Raw genomic sequence first — 26,341 nt, forward strand, 5'->3', positions numbered from 1 at the left:
CATTAAATTGCTTAGTTTGTATCCTAAAGTTAGAATAACTACCATAGGCGTAACTAGAACTTTATATTTGGGTGTGCACAAAGAAAAAAATGAGGTCTTGTACCTTTCTAATAGCATATTTTGCAACATAATCACTTGGCTCTTTAACTGTACTGATATTTGTAAAGGAATATAAATTCACTAAATGACAGTGTTGAAAATTTCTGAATATATGTAGTAGAAAAAAATCAAACTGCATAGAAATTACACACACACAAAATGTTCATAAATATTACAAACAAATACATCAAAATACACGTCATCTATAATAAGAGACGTCTGTCGAAAGGTACAATATTCTTAAACTCATCAATAACGTCATTTACATCAATAAACGAAGCTTTTTCCTGTTCCACAAATAGCAAGAGCAGGGCTTCCATTCTATGCTGCTTCTGAGTTGCTCTTAATTTAGTTTTAACTTAGGTAAGCTTGGAGAAAGCTCTCTCACACGTGCAGCTTGTGACAGGTATAGAAGAAAAGCGCTGTAGTACAGAATAGAATGCAGTAAATATCTTCTTTCTCCAATGACATAAAAAAATCGGCAAACTATAGACACTCGTTTCATCAGCGATAATGCACACGTTTGTACCAAGTAATGGCATTTTCAACTTCTTACAAATTGCCGCTTATTTTATCTTTTATTGAAATATCTGTCTTTAATTCTCTTTGATAAAGCAGCCCATTAGGGTGTGCCTAGGCACACCCGGCACACCCCGTAGCTACGCCTATGATAACTACACACATTTTCCTTTTTATTAACTAACTCTCTAGCCTTCTTAAACCCGAAGGTTTATGGCTGCACAACACAAGCCTTCCATCCTCTTATATTGACAAGGATTAGGTGGTAAAGCAGCCTATAGGCTGAACCTCGCCCGCTTAATGAAGAAAATTTATTATTATTAATTAAACAGAAAAAATGTTTTTACTTAAGACTTCAAACGTCTGACATACAGAATGAATCTCTTTGTGTTCAATGAACAAAATAAGGTGTATTTTCTTTTGCTAACGTACCTACAGATTTTCCGGTTATTTCTAAACGTAACCATGCTTTTCACTCAAGTTAAATAGAAAATCCGATACTCAAGTACCAATTTTTTATTAAAAATATGTACTCTGAACTGCAAATATGCGACATACCTCAAATTAAGTAACATGAAATTAACATACTTATATCATTCCCAGCGCCCTCATTGGCCTCCCCGATGGCGCAGTGGTAGGTAGCGTCGTCGCCTTGTAGTCAAGGGTTCCCGGGTTCGATACCCGGTGGAGGCTCTCAGTGGTTCAGATCCCACTTTAAACTGTAGGGCCACTCCCGATTAGACTTACAGTGCATAAAGTTTACTTAAAACACCAACTCAATCAACCAACGTCGTCATTTTGTCATTTATTTGCATACCAAGTAAGAAATACTACATAAAAATCTAGCCCCCAGTTACAATTTGCGGAAAGTTTAGCTCGCAGCGTTCATAACTTGACAATGATTCATAACCATGCAGCCATCATTTATCATAGCCCGCAGCATGAAGCTGAGAAAGAATGAATGTCATGGCTGGCAACAATGCCTTTGCCCATCTGTCATTGCATTGTCTTACGCAAGTCTTGTGACAGTTTGCGCTCTCATCGGCATTGTTTGAACAAAGGGAGAAACTCAACAATGCTTGGGCATGTGCCAGTAAAAAAAAACACAAGGCGCTGGTGGGATAAGAAATGGCGGTTTGTGGTCAGAGACACAAGAGAGATGGTATACTGTATGTCAACAGGGTAAGCTCAGTGTTGTCGCTGAATACGCATGTGCCTATTTTTTTCCTATCCTGAAAAAACATTATTTTTTCAGAACAGAGAAGAATAGCTCTTTTTGGACTACCAACAACCCCAAATTTTTTCGAATCACTATTAATGGGGGGAGGCGAGATAAAAATAGAGAAACTGTGTACTTATGTCAGACGTGTTGACGTCCTGTTTTCGTGATATCAGACGAAAGAAAAGTTTTAATTTGAGGGAAAAGATATACAGTAAAACCTCGTTAATCCGGACTAATGACCGGTTTAACGAAAGTCCGGATTAACTTAAATAACCTAAAAGAACAGAAAGTACATTAAAACAGGTTCGTACCCAAGGGGGACCAGGGGGCCATGCCCCCCCTCGAACCATGAAAATTTTTAATTTGAACATATAAAAACCTACAAAAATTACGTTGACGGTTTTTCAAATTTTGCATGAATATTGATTTTGTCCTGCGCAAGTGAATAGATTGTTTCTGGACAGAGGCAGCCTCTAGAAGTCTGCAGTCTGCAATATTGGGCTATTTTAGTTCTATAACCAGTGATGCAAGGCTATCAGACGTTCCGATTTAGTTACAGTCCATTCCTTTTAATCCATGTCCCGACTTTTTCGTCTTGGCTCGGACACTACTTGCTCTAAGGGAAGAAAGACTCTTGTGCCACTACAAACATTGTACTGGTTATGTAGGACTTTCTGTAGAATACTGTGTACATTATTAAAATTAGAGTTGTTTGACACTCGACAAATAGGAACCCCTTGATTGTTGAATGGTTTCTTCTATTACAGTGTCACTCTTTAAATTATGGAAGAAAGGTTTCTCAATGACTGCAATACAAAACCAACCATATAAGGGGCATTTAGCTCTCCCCACCACTGAGCAGAAGGATAAAAAACTTTGTTTTCTTTCTCCATCAGGGGTTTTCTGCAACTGATGTCCATTCTGCCACTCAATGGCTTAGGGTTAATTAATATTATGTAAATAGGAAAATCCACTTCACAGCAGAATCATTGCTAGATTTTTGGGGCAAAAAATTGCTTGAAGTTCTTTTAACATATATTGTTATTTGTCCAAAACACTCAAGAAATTAACTACATTATTATTTACGAAATTTCTTTTACTGCAACATTTCTTCTTTTCTACTTGTAATTGTCTTAAACATAAATACACAGTGGTGTGACCGTACAACAGACAACAGTGTGCAGAGGACACCAAGGCCAAATTCGATGTCATTTTCTATCCCACGTTTATGCAACCCCATTTAATAGCTTCTTGGTTGCCACTGGCATTTACATTTACTGTCGAATAAGATTCTAAAAGCGAAAATACGCCATAGAAACAATACTACGCCAGCAGACACACTGCCAGGGTGGTCACTTATCCGTTCCCCTCAGATAATTTATTTACAGGGTTCGCACTGACTCTAAAGTCCTTGACAACTGGAGGAGTCAGGAAAACAAGGCTAGGACTGAGGTCATTGGAAACAAATTATTATTTTTTTTTTTAAAAAAAAAAAGCTTTCAAAAGCTGGAAAAGTCGGGGGAATTAAATGATTTTTGGCTGGCAGAATTTGTAACCGGAAACACGTTTCGTTTTATCTTCCCAACAATCTACCTTTTTGAGTAATATTACTTATAAAAAGATTATTTAATTTATTTTCAAAACAGTTCATTTGATTAACTTACAAAGTTGAAGTGTAACTCTTATTTTTTAGCATGTTAAATCATTACACAGTTATGTAAAATACCTGGAAAAGTCAGGGACTTTGCAAAGTGGGTGTGAACCCTCATCTATCAACCCCACACACATATGTTGCGTAGGCTATTTGAATTGTTTGTATTATGCATACATGTAGTCTACCTGTATCATACAATTTTTCTTTTCGCTCTCTGACAGAAACAAATGTCAGGGTCAGCTGCAAATATTTGTCACGTGGTTGTATACATATAGATTAGAAAATACTGTTCTTCAACATTTCGTAGCAAAATGAGCAAATTTCTCTAACCACCCTCTCCCATACCTCCCCCCACTGTATATATATATATATATATATATATATATATATATATATATAGAGTGTATAATTTGAGAGAAAATTTATGAAAATTCGCCTATGGATCTGCCCCCCCCCCTCAAAAAATCCTGGGTACGGGCCTGCATTAAAACTCAGTTTATAGCAACAAAACACGTTTATTATGGTGTATTTAAAGGGCATAGGCCTAAATACACTATACAGAATTTCATCAGTGGTTGACTGCCTTTTCTTTGGGAAGTTCTCTTGTTGACTTCTAGCCACATTTAAAACCTTACATTCTGCTTTTTTCTTCTTTTTTTGCCTTTTGCCTGTCCGGATTAAGCGAAGTCCGGCTTATCGGGGTCCGGATTATCGAGGTTTTACTGTATGTAAAGAAGTCTATATTTGTTTCATTTCACCTTCTCAGATAGGATAAATCGAAACTGGACCTAGAGTCTAACGTGGAATCCGAAACACTGTGCAGTGTTACAGGGGATCGAACCCGGGACTCCTTGATTGTTGGAAGTTGGCAATGATACCAGTACCCCATTGGTGAGGTCCAGACAGGGACGGCTTAAGATGAGATTTTCACCCGCGCAAGGTGGATTTTGGAGGCCCCCTTTTTTCCACCTTGCCATCCCTAACTTTCAACCCTGATCCCTCTACTTTCAACCTCCCTCAATAAAAGCAGTCATCATTTTTACGGTTATAATTACGAAAAATAATGGCCTTATTTTTTTAAAATACTTTAAGTGTTACTGTTAAAGAACACTTTTATTGTAGGTATGTATTTATTTAATATATACGTACATGATGATTTGGAAATAACAGTAATCTCTTAGCTCAAATTGTTATTGTGTTATGAAGCAGTAACGTCATTTAATTCTTGTCTATATATATATATATATATATATATATATATATATATATAACAACCTTATGTAATCAGAAACACTGGTGTCACATAATTTAATTTCGCAGTAGCCTGGAATTATAAAGGTGGATATTACATAACTACGTTCTGGAAGGGGGAGGGGCAGAATACAGAATACAATATTTCATAATTGCCATTTGCAACATTAGCTTTAAAAGTTGTTCAAGGACAAAATTAGTAACCGGGGGTCATTTTGAGCGGGGTTCATTTATGTCTTTGGTTTTTTCCAAGATCTTTCATTACAGCTTTAATTTGAAAATTTGAATGGTCTCAAAATTTCGGGAGGGGCTGTAGCCCCATCAGCTCTTCCCTGCGTACACTAGTGGTAAGAAATAAAGTTTTGGCGGTACTTACGTAACAACGCGTTCACAATTGACATGGAAGGGATACTACAGTACTACACTACTACTACTGCTAATAATACTATGATGGCGTAGTGGTAACGTCGTCCCCTTGTAATCAAGGGGTCTCGGGTTCAATCGATACCCGGTGGAGGCACATGGCACAGTGGTTCGGATTCCAATTTAAACTGTAGGTCCAGTCCCGATTAGCCTTTCTGTGCATAAAACAACAATTCAATCAATTCAAAAATAATAATATACTCGTGTATTTGTCTGCTTCAAGAAGAAAAACCTATTTCCTCCCCTCGCAGCTCTCCCGAGCAAAAAATAAAGTTTAATTCACGCTCTGATCGCAGCATTAAACTTGCAGATTGCAACGTGATAGAAATGAAACCAGTTGACTTTAAGCAACGAGCGTGATTTGCAGACATATTGGCGTCCACGATGTCTTCCAGCCGCAACCCGGAGGCTTGCATTCCTGCATAATGGATCCACCGTTCCAGTTTCGAACAAATGCACTCGGAACTACCAGGGGGAAAAAAGTGCATGTTTATCGAGTAAATACATGCATGCGGTGCATTGCTGCAGGTGTCGCGGCGGTAAAGTCTTCTGTCAATAAGATTTGTTTTGAGGCCTACGTGGGACAACCTACTTACGAGTTGGCAACACTCGCGTTCTCATGAACTTCATACTAATACCCTTTAGTTTGTGCAAGAACTATGTATGGTAGGAGGTTTGTAGGTGACATGTTTCAAATTCCTACAGTACATAATCTGATTTTTTTCTGCTGCACCCTTTTGATTTTACCTATTACAATTTGGAGAGATATATTTCAAACTTGTTGCTAATATAAAACCCAACAGCAATTGTGATTGTCATTCTTTATAATAGCATAATAATGTAAAACCCAACAGCTATCATTCCTTATGTAGCATTCACAATTTTACTGTAATGATAAAAAGCTTTGATAAGAAGAAGGACATTTCATTATCACTATCACTGTTTTAAATGCAGTATTATAGGATATAGTGGAATGCATGAAACATCTTAGGTTGATTTCTGTCTTTTATCTATCACAAAAGTTTACAGATTTTTTTGTTTGTTGTTAATTTAAAACACAACAGCAACAAACTTGCATAGCTAGTGTTCAGTAAAATACAATGTGAATAGGAAAAATAAATATTGGAAATTAACATACAACGAAGTTTTGAACCTGCACTATCAAAAGTTCTGGAGAGACTACTGTTTAAAACCGCCAATTTCTGCTGACATTAAACTACCATAGAAAATGGGCATGGCAGTTTTTAAACTGTTGACATCTATTATATCGCAAATGATTTATTGCGCACACAGCTGAAGCTTATAATCATTGTGTATCTTTATTGAGGATAAAATATTTAAATTATAATATAATTTTCTTATATATAGATCTGAATGGTGTACTACAGGCCTACCTATCTATTAAGCTGTAGCTTCCCAACGCCATGTTCTCATTCTAACCACAGAACAGTTATGTCATGAAATTTTATCTTTTCTTCCCCTTTATCTCTATTTTTCTGTCCTCAACCTTTTTCCTTTCTCTGTTTCTTTCTATCTATCCCTGTTTCTTTCCCTATATCACATATCCCTATCTCTCTCTCTCTCTCTCTCTCTGTGTTTCCCTATTTCTTTTTATGTAGCTATGTTTATATATCTTTTTCTACTTTTCTTTATCTTTCTTTGTTCCTCAGTTTTCTATTTCTTTCTATCTATCTTTGTTTTTCTGTCCCATTTTCCTACTTTTCTTTCTTCTTTCTTTCTCTGCTTTCTCCTGCTTTTCTATTTCCTTCTTTCTATCCGTTCTTGTTCTCGATATCATTTTGTCTAGTTTTCTATCTGTTTTCTATTTTTTTCTATCTTTCTTACTCTATTTCTGTTTCTACCTTTCTTATCTACGCCTCAAGTTTACAATCATAAGAAAAACATGGTTTCCAAAATCATATAAGGGGAAATGTGTGTTTCCTATATCAACATTCCTTCACAGTACAATGCATAGAGGATATCTTTGGCTTTAACTTTTAACATTCCTGTTTCTCATTCCCTTTGTTCTTCTTCTTTCTATCACTTTTCTCTATGTCTCATTCTTCTCTCTTTGCATGTACACCCATTCATCTGTCTGTGTTTGTGTGAATTTGCTTCTCTATAAATTATTTTGAAAAATTTCTCATGTAGAGTAGGCAGGTGGGGCTAGAGCCCACCCTATGGAAACGCCACGGCTCCCACTGTTGGTAAGATATCCGAGAGAAGCTCCTTGGGAACCCAATGCTCCTTATTTAAGCAACACCGTTGCTCGGTTATAAATCACCGTCTCATCTGTTATCGTAATGGAAGTATCTCACTGGAGCAGCTTCCAGAATAACCCGCTTCCCTTCCAGCAACGCCCGTAAATCCATCTGTCTGGCAACCGTGAGAGGACCTTTCTGGGTCGGCATCTCAGCTCTGCAATTAATACCGGGAAAAGGATCAGAGATGGGAGTTCGTTTGCACGCTCGATCTTTCCGGGGATATCAAAAGTGTTCGAATGCCATGAACTGTGCGCAAATCCGTTTTTCCACACACAAACTCACTCGTGACGAATATCCACGCAACATTTTTCAAAGGTGGTCAGTATGGAGTCTGACTGCCACGCGGGAGACTCGGCTTCGATTTTCTGTGTGGGTGATCTAAGGCCGAACATTTTCCGGCTCTTGGGCTCACCCAGCGTCACGTCAATGGGTGGGTACCTGGTGGCAACCCTGGAGGGGTGAAGGCGGCTCGGCTCCAAGAATGACAGAGAACGAGAATGTATGGGGCCCTACCCCCACGTCCCCTAAATGTCTAAATGTGCCTTCATGACACAGCCTGTACTCTGGCTTAGGACACAACCGAGAAGAATTCCTAGTTCCCTGATATGTCGCTATAGTGGAACCACGAACAAAACAACCTGCGCAGACCCCCGAGTCCTGTGCACCGTACCCCCGCGAGTAGGGGAGGGGGAGAGTTGACCATGCTTCCTTATGGCCCGAGGTGGAGGGAAGAAGGGAATGTTGCGCGGGGACTTCTCGTCCCAAGGTTTTTTTCCTTGTGGTCGATCTATAGGTGTCTCTGTATCGCGCCGGGACAGGAAAACTCTTTTGATGCCAACCTCCAGGCCACTCTTAAACATCGTCTTTCTTCAAAAAATATATGTACGGTCACCGGCAAGAAAATAGGATACATAGATCCTGAAATACTGGCTTCCCTGCAAGGGAAGTTATGTGTGTTGCCTAATTTTACGGCGATAAGTCATTTTCAATAGCAAATAATGCCTTACAGGGAAGCGAGTTGTATGTGTGGGGGCTCAGCTACGTAATCAAGGGATCCTAGGTTCGATACCCGGTGGAGGCATAGTGCATAGTGGCTCCGTTCACTTTAAACTGTAGGTCCCAGTCCCAGTCCCGGTTAGCCTATCTGTGCATAAAGTGGACTTAAAACCCAACACAAACAAACAAATTGTTAACGCTCTCGCATTTGGGGAGGGCGGTCACGGGTTCGATTCCTGGTGGGAGCTCCAAAAATGTCGGTGTTGACCCCGCATCGTGGACACTTGGGGAGCTATTGGAATTGAAGTAGCAGGCTCTGGTCTCGAAATACAGAAAACAGCGGCGATGGAATTGTTCGTCGAGTGCTTACTGCCACAAATTTAGTGCACCCATTATTTAAAAAATCCATACATTGTCTTAACTTAATCCTTGAGCAAAACTCATTCTCTGGAAATCCATTAACACTAGGCAAGCCCAGGCACCTGGCGACCCGTTGGGTGAGAATGAGGCAGGGAGATAACAAACTCTTCCTACTCGTCCAAAATAGGGAATTGCTAGACTCAATAGTTTAAGAAAATTACGAATCTCTCGCAATCACCACGTTCTTTGGTTTCCAATGTAAGTGGATTAAAAAAACAACTGTAATAGATGACGTATGGTATTACCTTTTGCATTATCCAGCCTACATTTGTAATGATCTAAGCAAGTTATAGAAGAAAATCTACCATTTCAAACTCGCTCTTGACATTTACTTCAAGAACATTGACAGATGTGCAACCTCCATCCTTAAAAAGAGACGGAGATTACAGAGACATCTTGCGGACAGGTGAATTGTTTTTTTCATTCGTCGCCCACGAGTGGTGAATCCAACTTCACGACATGCCAGGGTTTCCGTTATTCGAAAGATTATGTTTTCGGTCAAACCATGGACATGTTCCGTTGGCTCTAGCGCGCGTAACAACGGCAACAATGAGATTTCCCATGTGATGGAGAATGTTAGAACAATTTTTCTCGCGATTGTCGAGAACAATTAATACAAAACGAAAGAGGAAGGTATGCAAGCGATGTTCGTCGCCATTTGTTACATATTAGGCATATTTTTCAGAGTTATTTTACAACAAATGCTTTTTAAGTAGCTACAAACTTATTGCCTATCGCAAGTCACTATTTCCTGCAGGTATCCAATGATTAAAGCCCAGAGCGGCTGTAAACGGTGACATTGTCAGTAAAATTCCCTCCTGGCATCACGTGGATCCAAGCCTGGTCTTTCGTGCATTTCGGCGACTGAGATTGGTGTCAATGCGACACGGGATGAGGCTTTGCAGTACCTCGTTCTCGTTCTCGGTCCCGTCTCGGTTTATAAACACCCGTCCGTTCCCTTATCGGATTTGAAAATGCATTGTAATGCAATGTGATGATCACGTCAATGTAATGTCATGTCAATGTCAATGTGCTTAGAACAAGCCGACCTCCGTGGCGGAGTGGTTAGAAGAGAGTGCTAGGACGCCAGTGGTCTCGGGTTTGAATCCCGGCCTCATATCATCTTCGCGATTAGTCAAAAGTGGCAGCTAAGAGGAAGTAAAATATACCAAATCAATAAATCAAAGCAAAAACATCTGCTCCACACAAACATAATTCCATTCCTCAAAACAATACAGGATATGGAATAAGAAAAGAATGAACATTTCGTTGGTCAATTTGCCTATTATCTTTGCCGTTGGCTGTACAAGCAACTTATACAGTCCTTCACGTGAAAACTTTCACAATGTATATAAGTAATGTAGGTAAACAACTTTTCTTAATATTATTTTTCTGTTTGAGCCACGTTTCGACACCACGAGCCCTCAAAAACAGCTGTGTTAGCACGAACATATGCAACCACGCATAACACATTTACTCCGATGGATTAACTTGTTAGCTACGATAAACGAGATCTACGGGCTAGTGAAGATTAGCCCGGTAGATGGATCTGTGGTGCGTCGAAGTAAGTCGCAGAGAGATTTCCAAATGTAATGCATTACAGTTTACAAAAGTTTCGGAAACTAAGTCACGTCTTGTTTCGATGTTACAAAGGTCTGTTTCATCTTCGGCCTGATCTCGTTTTCGTCCCAATTTGCAAAAGACCTTCTCGGTCTCGAGACATGTTCATTTGAACGAAGGCAGTTAGGGCAAAACCAGGATTAGTGCGTAGTTAGAGATCGGTTCATTGAACTTTCCAGCCCAACTTTTGCCTATTTTAGGGGGAGCAGGAAAAGGTTTATGAAGATCTTGCCTTGACTTATTCTCACCAAACAGGTCGGTAGGTGCCGGGGCTTGCTCCGAGTTGATATTTTCCTGGAGATGAGGTCTGCTCGAAAAAGGTTTATTAAGAATAATTATTAACTCCCGTTAAGACTAACCATAGTTAAATAACCAAGCTACATGCTTGTTTAGCCAACTCCTTAACAATGTAAGTAACGAGTGTCCTTTTATTGCTCTTGAGGCCATAACTCCCAGCCACAATTCACCTGTCTTCTTGACGAGGCACGGATCACAAAAAGCCCTTCATTGAGAGGCATTGTTCAATGAAAAACCTCTCACATTCCACGCGATAACATCTCGACACATCTTGCTCGGATGACCCAATTCTGCGAGTAGTCTTTTCCGCGCCGGATGGTTAACAAAGCATCGCCTCCGCTTGCATTACTTCTCGCGTAGTTCAAAGTCATGCGTGGAGAAGAAGCTGGGCGTGTACCGGCCTCGTAAGCCTTAAGTAAACTTCACACCCAGTCAGTTAACCCTTTTTTGTGCTAATAGTGTTTGCGATTGTCATTCGCTTGCCGCGAAGATGCTGCTGTTACAATAGCAGTAGTCTCTCTATGAGATAACGTATCTGTTGCTGTTGTAGGTTTAAGACCTGCAGCGCCTATTTCAGTGGTTTGGATTCTGATTTAGTCCCGCGCTCAGCTCTTACTGGCCTAAAATGGGCACAAAGTAGTTTCTACACTGCTTTATGAAATGAGGATAAGTGATGATTTGGTGGAAATGAAGACCTGGGAATTTAACCGCATCAGGGGGTAAGATCCACAGGCCAGATGAGTCAATCATAGAGTCAAATAAAAACAGGAGGGAGAGAGAAGGAGTGCACACAAAGACAGAGATAAAGAGAGAGAGAGAGGGGGGGTAGATGGAGCCATAGAGAACAAGAGGAAGACAGAGATACAGACAGCAATAGAGACAAAGAGACAGTGAAAATAAAAATATGGAAAAAAGAGGAGAGGAGTGAGAAAAAGAAATGAGAAAAGGGTAAAGATGCGGACACACATACACAGGCACAAAGATATATCGAGAGATGGAAATAAAGAGAGAAAAGCAGAGAAAGATGCGGACACACGCACACAAAGAGAGAGAATGGGACAAAATACATCAAGAGGGATGAAGATAAAGAAGGGACAGAGAGAGAAAGAGAATGTGACAAAGGTATATCCAGATTTGGAGGTAAAGAGAGAAGCAGGGAGAGGGAGGGAGGGCGAGAGAGAATTGAAACAAAATAGGAGACAGGCAGATAAACGGAGATGGGGAGAGAGAGAGAGAGAGAGAGAGAGAATAATAGACACAACTAGTTTTTAAATGATAAATGAATAGAACGAAATTATGATAATCAGAAATGTACAAAGAAGACAGAAGGTAAATAATGAAAGAACATGAAATATATCTAGATTATGGAGAGGAAACAAAGAGAAAACGATGGAAAATAGGAAGAAATAGGAAAAGCAAGTAAATGCAATGTTGAAAGGAGGAAATAGACGAATTTCATAGCCTCTACGAAGAAACCACAAGGGGAAAGAAATAATATTTAAAATAGTCCACTGCTAAAAGCATAGGACATAAAAAATAGAGCACGAATCTAATAATGGAAATGAGGCAAGATCGAAACAGATATCAAGCTGAAGACAGAGAATTAAAATAGTCGAAAATGACCAGATAATTGAACACTAACACGCAGTAAAACGTAAGGACAATAAGAACAGCTTGCAGAGCGAATAAAGTGTATTTTTGTGTCGTCCATCTTGGACAGATGAAGACCAAGAAGCCGTGACAGAAACACAAGAACTAACTTACGAACACGGTTAACCAGTTAACCTTTTTTTCTCTCTTCAGGATGTTTTGTAAAGAAATTCATTTTCCAAGTCACCAGCTTCGTAACAAAGCCCGAAAGGAGAAAAGCTCTGAACGCTTCAGTTTTGAAAGACAAGATTAGTGGAATTAGGGTAGGCTGTAACAATTACATCTGCCTCCGTTATGTCCCCTATTTGTTCCGTATGGTTTATTGCGGCGATGAGAATAAAAGGATGGTAACGAATTAGATACATAACGCTTTTTTTTAGTTCTAAGCAGTGTTGCCAACTGGTATCCTGGAAATCCTGCAGAAGTTTTGTAGTACAGTGAAGACAATGCTTAATAACAGTACAGCACGTTGTCTCCTCGTAATCAAGGGGTTTCGGGTTCGATATCCAGAGGAGCACTTTACATTTGGTTCGGATCCCACTGGTCCAGTTCTGATTAGCCTATTTGTGCATAAAGTTGACTTAAAACAACAATTCAAACAAGCAAACAGTACAGCAAAGATAACTGGAGCGCGATGCTGATAACATCAAATAATACAAGATTGATATGGAGAATATTGAAAGCCTCATGTCCAACCGCTTTCGGCATGTGGCAAAAGTTAGTTTTAAGTCCACTCGGTGCTCAGGTAAACTTATTGGGACTCAACCTATAATTTAAAGTGGGAGCTGAACTGTTGTCCTGCCACCGGGAATCGAATCCAGAACCCTTGATTACAAGGCGGTTAGCCACTATGCTATCGGGGAGTCCCTGTATTAATTCAGTTCAGCAGAACATGTCCAACCAATAATAACCTAGCCTCCCTGATGATGACTCAGTGGTAACACGCTATCTCATTGTAAACAAGGGGTCACGGGTTCGATAGCCGGTGGGGGCACATTGTGGTTAGGATCCCACCTTGTGTGATGGGATTCCTGCTTGATTATTTGGGGGATGGTTTGTATATGTTGTTTAATGTTCATAATCTTACATTTTACTTCGTTTTGGTAAATATTGCAAATTTTTTTGTTTGAGTTGATGCTTTTAGTTCACTTTATGCACAGTAAGGCTAATCGAGACTGGACCTACAGTTTAAAGTAGGATCCGAACTACTATGTGCCTCCATCGGGTATCGAACACGGTACAGCATGATTGCAAGGCGACGACACTACCACTGCGACACCGGGGAGGACCAAATAATGCTAATTGTTCTATTTCGAGACGACATTGAGATGTTTCCTTCGAGATGGAGAAAGAGACATTCTCGCCTCTTTTCACATTCGGCCGCCCAGATGGCATCACCATCGAAGGTTCCAGCTCCGAGTTCCGGTCCGGGCGTTGTTGTTTCTTTGTAAGTGTCCCGTAGTCATCGTTTTCATCCTCATCGTCGCGATTAGCCAAAGAGTAGGACGATAACGACGTAAAATAAGACAAATCCAAATATTGATTGATTGATTTGGCATATTCAGCCAAATGAAGATGAGGATGAGTGATGATATGATGAAATTGATGAAGGGACACTCACAGAGAACACGCATGCCCAGGCCGAAATCCGAACCCAAAACCCCTGGTGTCGTAGTGCGCTATGGTAACCACTCCGCCACTGTGGTCGGCTAGAAATAAGAATATATATTATACTATATCCAAGGAATCCGTGGAGCAAAACAGCGCATAGCGGCAGAGAAGGGGAAAGGGATAGAGTGGCCAGAGCGAAGCACTACACGCTGCTGGTAAGGCTGGTAACATCAGTCGCTTTTCTCCCCTCCACGCAATCCCGTTCTCTCTCACGTGTTCTACTTGCGCAGAGACTTGTTTTCGTTCGCCTGCTCCACAGATTTCCGGGACAGAGTTATAGATCGTGGCACTCAAAAGTATAAAAAAATGTAGAAAGAGAAAGTTTTGAGCCCTTCTACTTTTTTCAGTTCGAACTCTGTTTATGCCACCCGGAACTGCATGTTTAAATGTACCCGAATCGTTCCACACAAGGGCCACCCACAAGAGCTGTTTGGAGAGCGGCGCTTTCTCCAGCAAATAAATGGACGATTTGTTGCAGCAGAGGGTAGAAAGTGTGTCCCCTTGATGGGATCTCCAAGCATAAGTGACCTTGTTTCTTCAACTCGTTAGCTATAACAATGTTTGCGATTGGCTTCGGTCACCCACATGCTAAGTGCAACAACCGTTGAGATGAGATCAATATTGATGAGCATGTGATCTGCAGCAACCGTGAGGGCTCACAACAGTGAGCATTTAACTTAACCCTATTGGGAAGTCAAGGCTGGGAAATTTTGATCATGTACAGGCTTGTTTTAGGGCTCCCGCGTAGCCAAGTGGTTAGCGCTCTCGCCTTTAGTGCGAACGGTCCTGGGTTCGATACCTGGTGGGAGCCCACGACAAAATTCATTTGGGAAGTTACTTGAAAAGAAGTAGCGGTCTAGAAAGCTAGAAAACGGCGGCGATGGGACCAATGGAGAGCCCTGGCTCTCATAGGGCCGTTGTGGCATGGTGTTTTGTTAGGCCTACTTTACACTGCCCGTGAAAGTGTGATGAAATAATATATCTCTGGCGCTGTAGTCGAATTTCCAACCATAATCGAGGGAAGCAGGTGATGCAGCCAGCTGCTTGCCATGTAATCCTGCTCCTGCGTTGCCAAAAGAGCGGCGTAAACACATCGTCGTCACATATATTCAGTGCCAAGTGTCTTTATCAGCATATAGGCAATATCCGTAATTGTAAAGAAGAGTCAAGGCTCTCATTTTTTAATCAACTGATACGCTGGATAATACTATTTTACTTTACAGAGCATTTTACATAAGGTACGAAATCTCTATGTTACTTGGTTTGGGAGTAATTACCGAAAAGCTAACCAATGCTTATTTAAACTGGATCAGTGACCGTGTTTATGTATAGTTACAGTACGGGCAGGTTTCACTTTCATTGGCCCAAAGATACACCGCGGAGGTACGTTTATTCTAAGGAACGGACATAATTAGAAATATACATATACAGATACAAAAGGAGCTAGAGGTCCTCTCCGATGGCTGGGTTCGATACCCGGTGGAGGTACACAGTGGTTAGGATCCCACTTTAAACTATAGGTCCAGTCCCGATTAGCCTATCTATGTAAATGTGGCTGAAAAACAAATTCAAATTAAAGACGCTAGGAACTATTTTTTATATTGAGGTATTGATATATGATTTAAACAATTTGACCCGTATCACAATTTTCTAAACCAGTAAGTTACTACTTGTTTTCTTGTTGTTGTTTTTTTTTTGTGGGGGGGGGGGTATTGGCATGATGTGGGACGTGCTAGAAACGTGGAGCAGGGGCACGCGCCCTCGTTGTCTCCTCCTAAGGCCTCTTCAACCACGCAACTGCACTCCTATAATTGCAATATCAGTTGGCACCACTGCATATTCGTATAACTTTGTCGACTAAGATTTCGGCTTCCCAATCGCCATGGGGCTGACGTCTTCTCGTCGTCCTGCGCTTCCTACTACGGCATTCCGCTTACATGCGGTTGACAGATATTCTCCATTGTGTGAGGTGACTTGTGGAAAGTGTTACAGGCGCTGCAGCAGACGTAAATTTGTTTGCCTGGTTGTTAAGTTTGCAATTACCAGTTGGCCCTGCGACGAACACGCTTCTTTCATTTAACTGTATGACTGGGTAAATCTTGCGAAAAGTACGTGGCCTGAATACTAAACAGTTTCCAACGCACGCGTTCTCATACGCAGAAAGACGTACGCTAGAGCAGTGGTCCTTGACCTCCGTAAGCCCGCGGCCCGGTAAATTTGTTTTTTAAAACTCGATCCAAAAAAATATTCATAAATAGCTTTCATTTTTTTTATAAACTTTACACGTTAACTAATATGTACCGTTGAAGTTTAATAAATAAATAAATTATAGCATAAAAATAGAGAGCGTTAGTGCGATTATGTCTAGACTTGTTGACAAATACAGGGTGTTCGTTTTGGCACTGGGCCGAGATAGCACGTGACATGGTGCAGATACCGGCATTTTCGTCCCGTAACGTCTCGCTTCTTTACCCACATATCTTCAGCATGTAGACAATTATATTCATATTGTACTGTATAAGGAGTACTAACCTATGTCATAAGACTTGTTCAATGTGTTCACGAGCTATCTCTGCCCAGAGCCAAAACAAACGCACTGTGTATATATAGTGATATAGTGTCAAAGTCACAAATTTTCAATTCAGGAACTAATATATTCACGTGGAATGCTTGAAGTGAAATGTTACAACACAGGAATCGCTGCCTCGGGAGGGAAGGGGAAGGTGAGGACCGCTTTTAGGAACTACTTTTCGTTACTGCGGTGCATACCAATTGACAGAAAGAGTACTGTCCTTTACGGGGAGTTTCTTCTTTCATCAAATATATTTTGAGTACATTTGAGATATTTTGCTTGTAGGATAAGTTAGGTTATGGTTAGGTTATGGCAGGCATGTCGTATTTGGAAAGATTCTTAAGAATGGATAGAGACAGACCTACATAGTGACTGTAGAGCTGAGGCTGTCGAAAAACCTTTTGCAGTTTCCAACAGAATAAAGAACGAAAAACAGTATTTTCACTCCTTGCTTTAACAATTTGGGATATGCCCATCCTCATATTCACGATTAACCGAAAGTGGCCAATCAATATAATATTAGGTTTAAATTAGTTGACAATTACTGAATCTAATGGAATCTTTTAGTTTCCTCCGGCCAATATCATTAAATTAATTTAGTAAGTGCTAATTTTGATTGGAATGCTCAATTTCAAACACCGCAAACTACCAATTATCAGTTCAATATACTTGTTAATGAAAATTGCTGCGTTAACTAAATAAATAGTGGTGCCCGTCCGTCAACTTTCAAATTTGGAGGCGAAAAGCCACGCACACCCCGGTTAGATCGTTTCCAGGTGACTGCCAGCTAGGGCTGCAAGTCGTAAACTTCAGAACCACTCGTGGCCCGGTGGTTGAGAAACACTCCGCTAGAGGAAAGGCGTAGCTTAACATGGGCTCACGGCCTTCCTCTAATCCCAAGTTACACTGCTTCATTGTGGCTTTTTATAAACAAAAGCAACAGTACTCGTTCTATTACATGCTGTGCTGATAATTCTAAACAGTCTTGATCTTTTTTTGTGGATTGCTTGTGCTTCATGTTACACGCAGAAACATAACTGAAATGATCTATAAATATTGTATCGTAAGCTATTAAAATTCAAGTTCGAAACTGCTGCTGGCCAAAAAATTTGCATTTTGGTCTGTAAACTTATGAAATATTTTTTAAAAAATTTAAAACCCTTTTTCCTTGAATTATGGGAAGTTTCTCCTTAGTGTATGTTCACAACATAAGATGAAGACATTCGAACTTTGTGGTTGAATGGTTAGCACAGCGCATTATGACCCCAGTGGTCCCGGTTTCGAATCCTGGCCTCGGAATGGGTGTTCTTTGTGAGAGTCCTGCCTAACTTTCATCATATCATCCTCATCGTCGCGATTAGCCAAAAGTGGCAGAAAAGCGGCGCTAAATAGGAAAAATTAAATAAGAGGAAGACAGCCATATGCTTTCAGGTTTCTAGATTCATTGGCTTGGGCTGTGCGTTGGGACAAGCTCCAAGATAGCTGAAACTGTGTACACGATTCTAACATCCGATATGAACCGTTGAGATGTGATTGATTGATTGATTAATTTGGTGTTTTAAGTTCACTTTATGCACAGTGAGGTTGCGACTGGACCTACAGTTTAAAGTGGAATCCGAACACTATATGCCTCCATCGGCTATCGAACCCGGGATCCCTAGATTACAAGGCGACGACGTTACCATTGCTCAATCGGGGAGGCTTTGAGTTGTTGAAGGTCCAGGAACGCATAAATTCTAGTGGATTCTATTGGGTTCCACTGTAGGACCGGAACATTTTTTCTAGCACAATTTAAATTCGGTCCAAGTTACGTATTGTTTCATTTGAATACGGAATTGGAACGAAAATAAAAGTTTCCTGGACCGTATTTAAATTGATCCCGAAAAAAGGTCCTTGGACCGTATTTTAATACTTTACAGATAAAAATGTTCTTTACGGTCAAGAACAACCCATTTACGCTTGCTGATTTTCTCTCCCGAACGGGAATTTAATTTGTTTAAAACAACCCTGATTCGAAAACAGGCCTCTTTATTACAATGCGATAGCTACGCTAGATCAGAAGATATGTGAAAACTGAGTGTATGAAATCTCATACGGACGAAACACTCATCAACCCTGTAGCAAGTTGTCGCAATCGAGAATTTCACCCACCCTTACATGTCAACTAATCGACATGCTCGTCAATCTCACTTCCTGCTGAGCGGCTTTCGGTTTCCAAAGTTCAAGAGCCTCAACTTTCTACCTCATTCGAATCTGAGTATTATACACAATGCCCGCCCCCCACCTTTCCACGATTCTTTATTAACACCCTCTGTCCTGTGACACCCTTCTCTTTCTCCACGAGCATCAAAGCGATGAGGGTACCGCTATATGGAAGAATGCGTCGCGAGATGTAGGTCAGTCAGACTTCCTCCGAGAGGGCCTGAGTAGAAAGGCAGGTGTTATACGGGCCGTGGTTTTCTTGGTGAAAGAAACGCAGTGGAGGCGAGGTGTTCCCCTGTTTTATGCTGTGATAGTTTTAACTGCATTTGTAGTTGGTTTTGTAATGATATTTAAAGATATTTTCAAAAAGTCTGACCACACAATTTGGTGGAAGTTCTATATCTATGCTGGCAAGACCTTTTCTTTTAGGACACATGAGAGTATCCAGCGGGGGCAAATAAGTGTACTGGCTCCCCTGAAAAAAAAACTTCATTAATTGTTTTCTTTACATTATAAAATATATAAGGTAAGAAAAGGTAAACTCCTCGTGCATACAGCACCGTGCCATGAAGACACAGCGAATGTCCTGGTAGGGCCCCACACATTCTCGATCTCGGCCATTTTGGAGGTTACGTGATGAGCACCACTCTCCGTCCGCCTTACCTGCCCCCCTTAATTTGAGGCTGGGTGAGCCCCAAAGCCGCTTTGTGCGGGGACAAGACCGGAGGATCCGACCTTAGACCATCTAGCCCGGGAATCGAACCCGGGTCTCCTGCTTGGCAGTCAGACGCCCTACCGACTTGACCATTGCGGTTAAATAAAATAAATGTTATTCCCTTTCAAATGATTGAAAATGAAGCATTTACACAATTTATATATATATATATATATATATATATATACACACACACACACACACACACAGGGTGTCCCAAAAGTCAAGATTATTCCGTCCAAATTCTTGAAGCCCTAAGTTAACCTCGCACTCTTAGAGTCTGTCTTACTTTCACCCTGAAGAAATGGAAGAAAGGTTTGATCTAGATTTGATGAGCATGTTACACAAAATGGTAAATGACAAAATAGACTCCGCGGTGTTAGTATCGGCATTGCAATAGTGTGTGTGTGTCAAACGAGAACTAGACCGAAACCCGGGCTATTTCATGTACAGAGATATACAGATATCTCGAACAACTTTGTAAAGATCTCTCTAATGTGGAAAATGGTCAAAAACTATAATGAAGCAGTGGCATATCATCCAGAGCTTGATGTCAACAGTATGTCATTGCATTCCTTTAAAAGAGCCCTACAGGCGCAGTGGAGAATAGAGTGAGGAGTTCGTCTATGTAGTAATTAGTCGCTCCAAAATAATTTATGTGTATGTACGAATGTCCTCATTAGAAGAATGTTCTGGGGGTGTAAGGGGTGACCTTTTAAGAACAGTAACTGCAGCCTTACAGGCCAACGAGGCTTTGGCGCCTGGACCTACAGCCAGTATAATCGTCTGCACGGTTGTGTGTTGTCCTGTGTTTTGTCCTTATACGTATGTGCTGAATGGCCCTTTTACAGACTCAGTTCATAACTTGGGTAAGGAGATTCTTGTCCTCAGGAACAGATTTTTTAGGTACGACATGGGACTGGACCCCAACTTCTATCTTTAGTGGTGAAATTCCATTAATACTCCTATTTATATTTCTTTAGTATAAAATGTGACGGGTGACGCACCCACAATTTCATATCAATCAATCAATCAATCCCCTTGGAAACGTCTATGCATGGGCCCACCCCTAAATCCACCCTTGAGCAGAAAAAAAATTGTCGCACTGATTTCGAAAAGTAAAGTGCTCCCCTGTGCTTTGCACCACGCCATCAAGGCGTACAGGGGTTGTGGAGTTAGGGCCCGACACTTTCTTGATCACAGCCGAAGGTGGGGGGGGGGGGCTAATGTGATCTGCACCACGCCCCCTGGCTACCTTTAGCCCCCAAAGTTTATTCCAGGAACTCAATTTATACGACGCTGGGTGAGCGCCGGAGCCGCTTGAAAAGGTGGAAAGAATCCCGGTTTTCCCCCGCCTGGGATCGAACTCCGATCTCTCGCATGGTTGTCACACACGCGAACACTGGCTAATAGCGTTAGTGGAGTGGAAACAGTTTTTCTTCCTTGAGGAACGTCAAAGAGGCAATCACCATTCGTTAGTTCCAGCGCCACACGGCGGGATCATCTGACCAGCGCAACCTTCCTTTCCTCCACATGCGAGCGCACCGGAGCAGACATTTCAATTTGGGGAATTAAAGCCTTCGTTCACGGCGGTCGAGCAACTGGGGCCCACGCAATTCACGCTCCTTAAGCCTCGGTTCATTTTGCGCAGTGAACCAGTGAATCCATACACAGCTCGCTGGAAACGCTTCAACGACGCCGGGAAAACATGTCCTGCATTTTTGTTTCGTTCTCTCCTCAGGCTGTTGGTAGGCTGGCGGGAGGGATTCACGAAAGTCGAACATCTTCAAAGTTATGCACCCACTCACACTCAGGGGTTCATAGGTTCCCCGATGTCCAAGCGCGTTGATTTCTCGTCAGTGGCGCAGGAACGTTCTTGATTTCGGGGCTACAAAGTTTAATCTCACAGGGGAAGGGGATATTGGCGCGGACCGTGTTATTTGGGGGGACCTTTTCTTCAAAATAACATAACATAACACTAAAATATGTGTAAAAGAATGTTTACACCTTGACACCAAGCTGCAATATGTGTCATTAGGCGAGGAGGGGGAATCAGAATATATTTTCTTAGTAATTCATTAGCCCCGTCTAGTTGGCTGCACTTTTTGACAATCGGTGCAGTGCAGGTGCATCCATTGTCAGGGTGGTGCAAGGAAATGACGTTCAAGCAACTAGACGGAAAGCGGTGTTCAAGTTCAGAAGATGCAACAAATGCCTCTCTGCTGCTTTAAACGGTCATTTGATTAGTTAATACTCACCACGTGACCATACACCACACATACACCGGTTCGAAAGGTAGTGCAGATGGTGCAGATCCCAAATACACTACTTGACTCCAAGACTCGGTGTTGCACCGTGTAACCAACTAGACGCTTCGGTGCAAGGAGAGTCAAAAAGTGCAGCCAACTGGTTCCAAGTCACTTTTCCTACTAAGTTCACCATATTCAATCCATTAGATGAAGAAAAGGAAGAATTTAGGGGACAGATCAGGTAAGTTCAAGTTTTAAAAGGTTTTAAAAAAGTGAAGCTTAAACAAAGTGACTTTCAGTAATAGGATGGTAGTAGACAATCTGTCGTAATTAAACACTTTATGGGGATTTGACATGATTTGGGGGGACGCACCGTTGGCCTTCGGGGTGGATGGGCACTCCTGATATGTACAGTACAGTATGTATATGAATTCGTGTGTGCACACACACACACACATACACAAAACCTTGTATTACGAATGTAAAATGCAATATTTACAAAATAATTTTGATTTTTTTTTTACAAATGTGAAGCATATTTTCAAGCTAGTTTTTAAGAGGCTTTAGAAACACTTGTAACTCAGGAAGATAAGCTAAGCTGTAGGTTTAATGTGATCAAAGTAACTTCTTGCGTTTAACTATTAAAAAATAGATTCTTTGGACGGCAGCGTCTTGTGTCCGTTAAATTATTTGACGGTTCAAGGTATACAAATCGGATCAAAGGATTTAGAAGGTTCTGAACTCCCTGCCAAAAATTTGGAAACAAAATGCATCCCTGTACCCCCTGTCCTGCGTCACTGATTGCTGCCACCAACCAGTTGTTTATCAATAACTTTCCATTTGGTAGGTGTAAGTTCGGTCCTCTGGGTGTGTAAAGACAAATTTAAGGCCAGAATGACCATAAATTGGGCTTTGGTTTAAAAATTTAAGAATGCTACAGAATATTAAACAATTTGTTCTAATCTGGCCTCGTTTCTTAAAACATTTAACCATTTTTAATGCTAGAAACTCTCCCACATTAAAAATTATCACTTGTTAGATTTCATACAAGTCACAGAATATAAACCTGTTTCTTCGAATCTGGCTTCGCCTTTTAAAACATTTAGCCAGGTTTAATTCAGGTAACTCCCTAACTTTAAAGCATATTAAAATGCCTCTCATGACAGCAAATGCGATGACATAAACTACTCACACACATGTGAATATGGATGGGAAACCGTGCACCAGCTTCCTGGTAACTTCAAACGTGAACATCACGAATTTCCCCACGCACCGACGCCAGAGGGGCCTTTTCCCCAGCAATTTTATGGCGATAACAGTTAGCTGGGATTGTAAATTGTGTGAATCCCACTTTTGTGTTGTGGTAAAACGTTCCTTTGACCTTCTCCCTTTGCACACAGGAACAGTTGAGAGATGAACGTGCGGTGGGTTAATTAATTGGTGGAGGAAAGTGTTTAGGGATCCCCTAATCGTTTCTTTACAGCTACATGCCCACTTAAAGCGAACTAAATGTTCGTTTTACATCGTGCGAAGCCAACAAATGCTTACATTTGTGGAAAATGCTTGATGTTGATTTGTTGTTTTAAGTCCACTTTATGCACAGTAAGGCTAATCGGGACTGGGCATACAGTTTAGAGAGGGATCCGAACCACTATGAGCCTCCACCGGGTATCAAACTCGGGACCCATTGGAAAAAATGCTTGATTGTCCTCTGTGCCGGAGTGGTCACTATTAACAAGCTGTGATACGGGCGATGTCGAGTCGAGTTTTGGCAGTTTCGGTCTCGTGTCGACGGCCGAAATGTAGTAGTAGTCATCATGGTTGATTGATTGATTGGTTTGCTTTATTTTACTTCGCCTTTTGTGCCACTTTTGTCTAATTTGCGAAGATGAGGATGAATGATGACACACACAAACATCCATGCCCAGGCATGGATTCGAACCCGAGAGCAGTCATCATGGAAAACAACTTTTCTTATAAGTATTTTGACGCCTCATTTCGACTCAACTAACCCTTTAATATTTATGCAAGTGGAAATTATAACCACTTTGGCACGAAGGGGGGTCTATAAAAAATTAGCTCCCTAGGCCTCCCTTTGGACCCTGCAGACAATAATAATAATAACAGTTTTGTTATAGTACTTCACTTGCACTAATTGCATGCTCTGCACTAAAAACACTTGTAAACTTTAAAATATACACACATTTGATTAAAAATTGACTTTCAATTGTTGGCATTCAAAATATTTGTATTTGTTTCTTCGAGGAACAATTGTTTATGTTCGAGCACTGTCAGGCAGTACTGAAAATAGTGTTATGATGTTAGAAGTTATTAAACCCAAGAAACTCCTTCTTCCACCTTCGTTCTTGAAATAAGCAAATGAATGGACTTGGCATATTGTTTTATTTTGCTATTATCACAATATTAAGGAATTTTAATAGTCGACCCCTTGGCTACAGCTCAAGATAGCCTAGTGATAAATCCCCCCATGACTTTGGCATATTGTTAGAAAAGACTGCGTGGCCCAACAGCCTTTAGAGAGTCAAGGCCTGCCAAGCAGCCTGTTCACTGCATGACGCCAGATCGAATCTCATCGTCGGCGTACGCAGGAGGGAGTTGATGGGGCTGCAGCCAGTCTCGAAATATTGAGAAAATTTTGAAAATTTTCAGATGAAGGCACTAAAGAAATCTGGGAAAAACCAAAGTGTACCCTCACCCCTTAAAATGACCATTTTTTTAAAACTAAGGTGAAATACGACAATTACGAAATATTTTATTGTGTATCTTGCTCCCCTATGTAATATGAACCTTTACAGTTCCAGCCCCTTCGAAAAAAGATTCTGCGTACGCTAGTGGTTCTGTGCGTATGTGTACTCTTCCCACCAAATCATTTCACGTCACAAGGAAGCACATGTGTCAAGCATCCAATCAGCTTCAGTAGCACACTGCTGAGGCGCTATTTGATTGGCTCTTCCGTCGCAGTGACGTTTTTAGGCAGCTAGAAGCAACAGTTGTATCTCGTAGATTATACATATGGGCTTTATTTACATAGGGTGTCCCTAAATACAGAAATTTTCCATGTGTATCGGTGGTCCCTTATCGAATTGACAGAAGAACGACAATTTTTACTCATGTTATGCACAGAAACACGATTTTTGGTTAATTAAGAGACATTCATATATCCTGTAAAATTACGAGGTGCACTGGCAACATTGGTAGTGTCAGAGGTCAGTACCAGGTGTGCTCGACATCTGGCTAATGGCTATGTCATTCAATCAAAAGAAAAGATTTGAAATTTAACGTACAAAAATATATTTATGTTAGTTTATTTGAATAAAGATAGCTTCGCTAACCTGTACTAAGAGGAAGACTCCAAGTAGACATGTCGCCAACAAATGCTTCGCCCTCTTCATTGTGTGGTGTGTGGATGGTGAGTTGTGGGCTGGTTTTCCTCCCAATCGAAGCTTCGTCTGAAATTAAAATAAGAAATGATTCATTAATTATTTTAAATGCATTTGAATGCACATTTTACCCATTTTAACATTACCATTACATATGAAGATTTTTTAAAAAATCTTCCTTAAGATTAGCACTGTTGCATTTCTAACCAAAAAAACAAACGAGCATGTAAAACCAACAGGAATAATTATGGAGGTGGATTGGCATATAAGCAGCAACATGCCGGCCCTCGTGGCGGAGTGGTTAGCACGTCGCATTACGAAGCCAGGGGTCCCTGGTTCGAATCCCGGCCTGGGCATGGATGATCGTGGGTGACAATTCATCACGTCATCACTCATCCCCATCTTCGCAATTAGCCAAATATGGCTAAGCAAATCAATAAACAGCAACACAAGAGATTTGGATACGAGTCTCACGGTGGAATTTTAAAAATACTTTGTATGCTAGTAATATATTGTATTTTTCTTATTTTGCAGTGCTTTTCCACCTGGTTAATTGTAACGATTTGTATTATTGGATAAAATTGGCCAGTGTCCCTTCTCATGCATCAAAGCTAAAATGACACATGTTGGCGAATTGTACTGTTAAAAAACGCTATACATGAATGGCATATTAAATATTTTTACATATTTTGAGGTATAATACATAATTTCCCTTTACAGTGGAATGCGGAAGTATTGCTCGGCAAATTGTCCATGATTATTTTCATTCTACGTGTTTTTATGGACTGAATTGTGATGTACCCTATGCTTGAGTAGAATTTGTCACCAGCTTGTTAGGCGTTTTGTTTAAATTCTTGAAGTTCTCATTGTGTAAACAAAAAAAGAAAGAGTATTAAACATGATGGACAATTTGCTTGGTAATACTTATGTATATCACGGTACATATTTTTACATAAAATGTGGTATTTACGCCATTTCACAAGTTACCATTGCAGGTATATCTATGGGACAAACAATTAAAATGTCGGTAAATTTTATCAGATGGTGGTAGGCGTACTGTCACTGAAACTTGTTCTAAGCCATGAAAATCACTGGGCAAAATTGAAGACTTTGTAT

At 40.8% G+C, this 26,341-nt stretch overlaps 1 protein-coding gene across 5 annotated transcripts in view; it reads right to left on the reverse strand.

The window, feature by feature from the left end:
* dyl (transmembrane protein dusky-like) overlaps positions 1 to 26,341 on the reverse strand; it is an 86,920-nt gene that overhangs the window by 9,497 nt on the left and 51,082 nt on the right. For all 5 annotated transcript variants that reach the window (XM_083127716.1, XM_083127714.1, XM_083127712.1 and 2 more), the window contains exon 2: positions 25,178 to 25,294. In XM_083127716.1, the coding sequence (XP_082983842.1) occupies positions 25,178 to 25,237 (60 nt within the window). In that variant the 5' untranslated portion in view covers positions 25,238 to 25,294. The remainder of the gene's footprint in view (positions 1 to 25,177; positions 25,295 to 26,341) is intronic.

This window comes from Lepisma saccharinum, chromosome 8 (assembly GCF_977018435.1).
Source record: "Lepisma saccharinum chromosome 8, izLepSacc3.1, whole genome shotgun sequence".
Lineage (NCBI taxonomy): Eukaryota > Metazoa > Arthropoda > Insecta > Zygentoma > Lepismatidae > Lepisma > Lepisma saccharinum.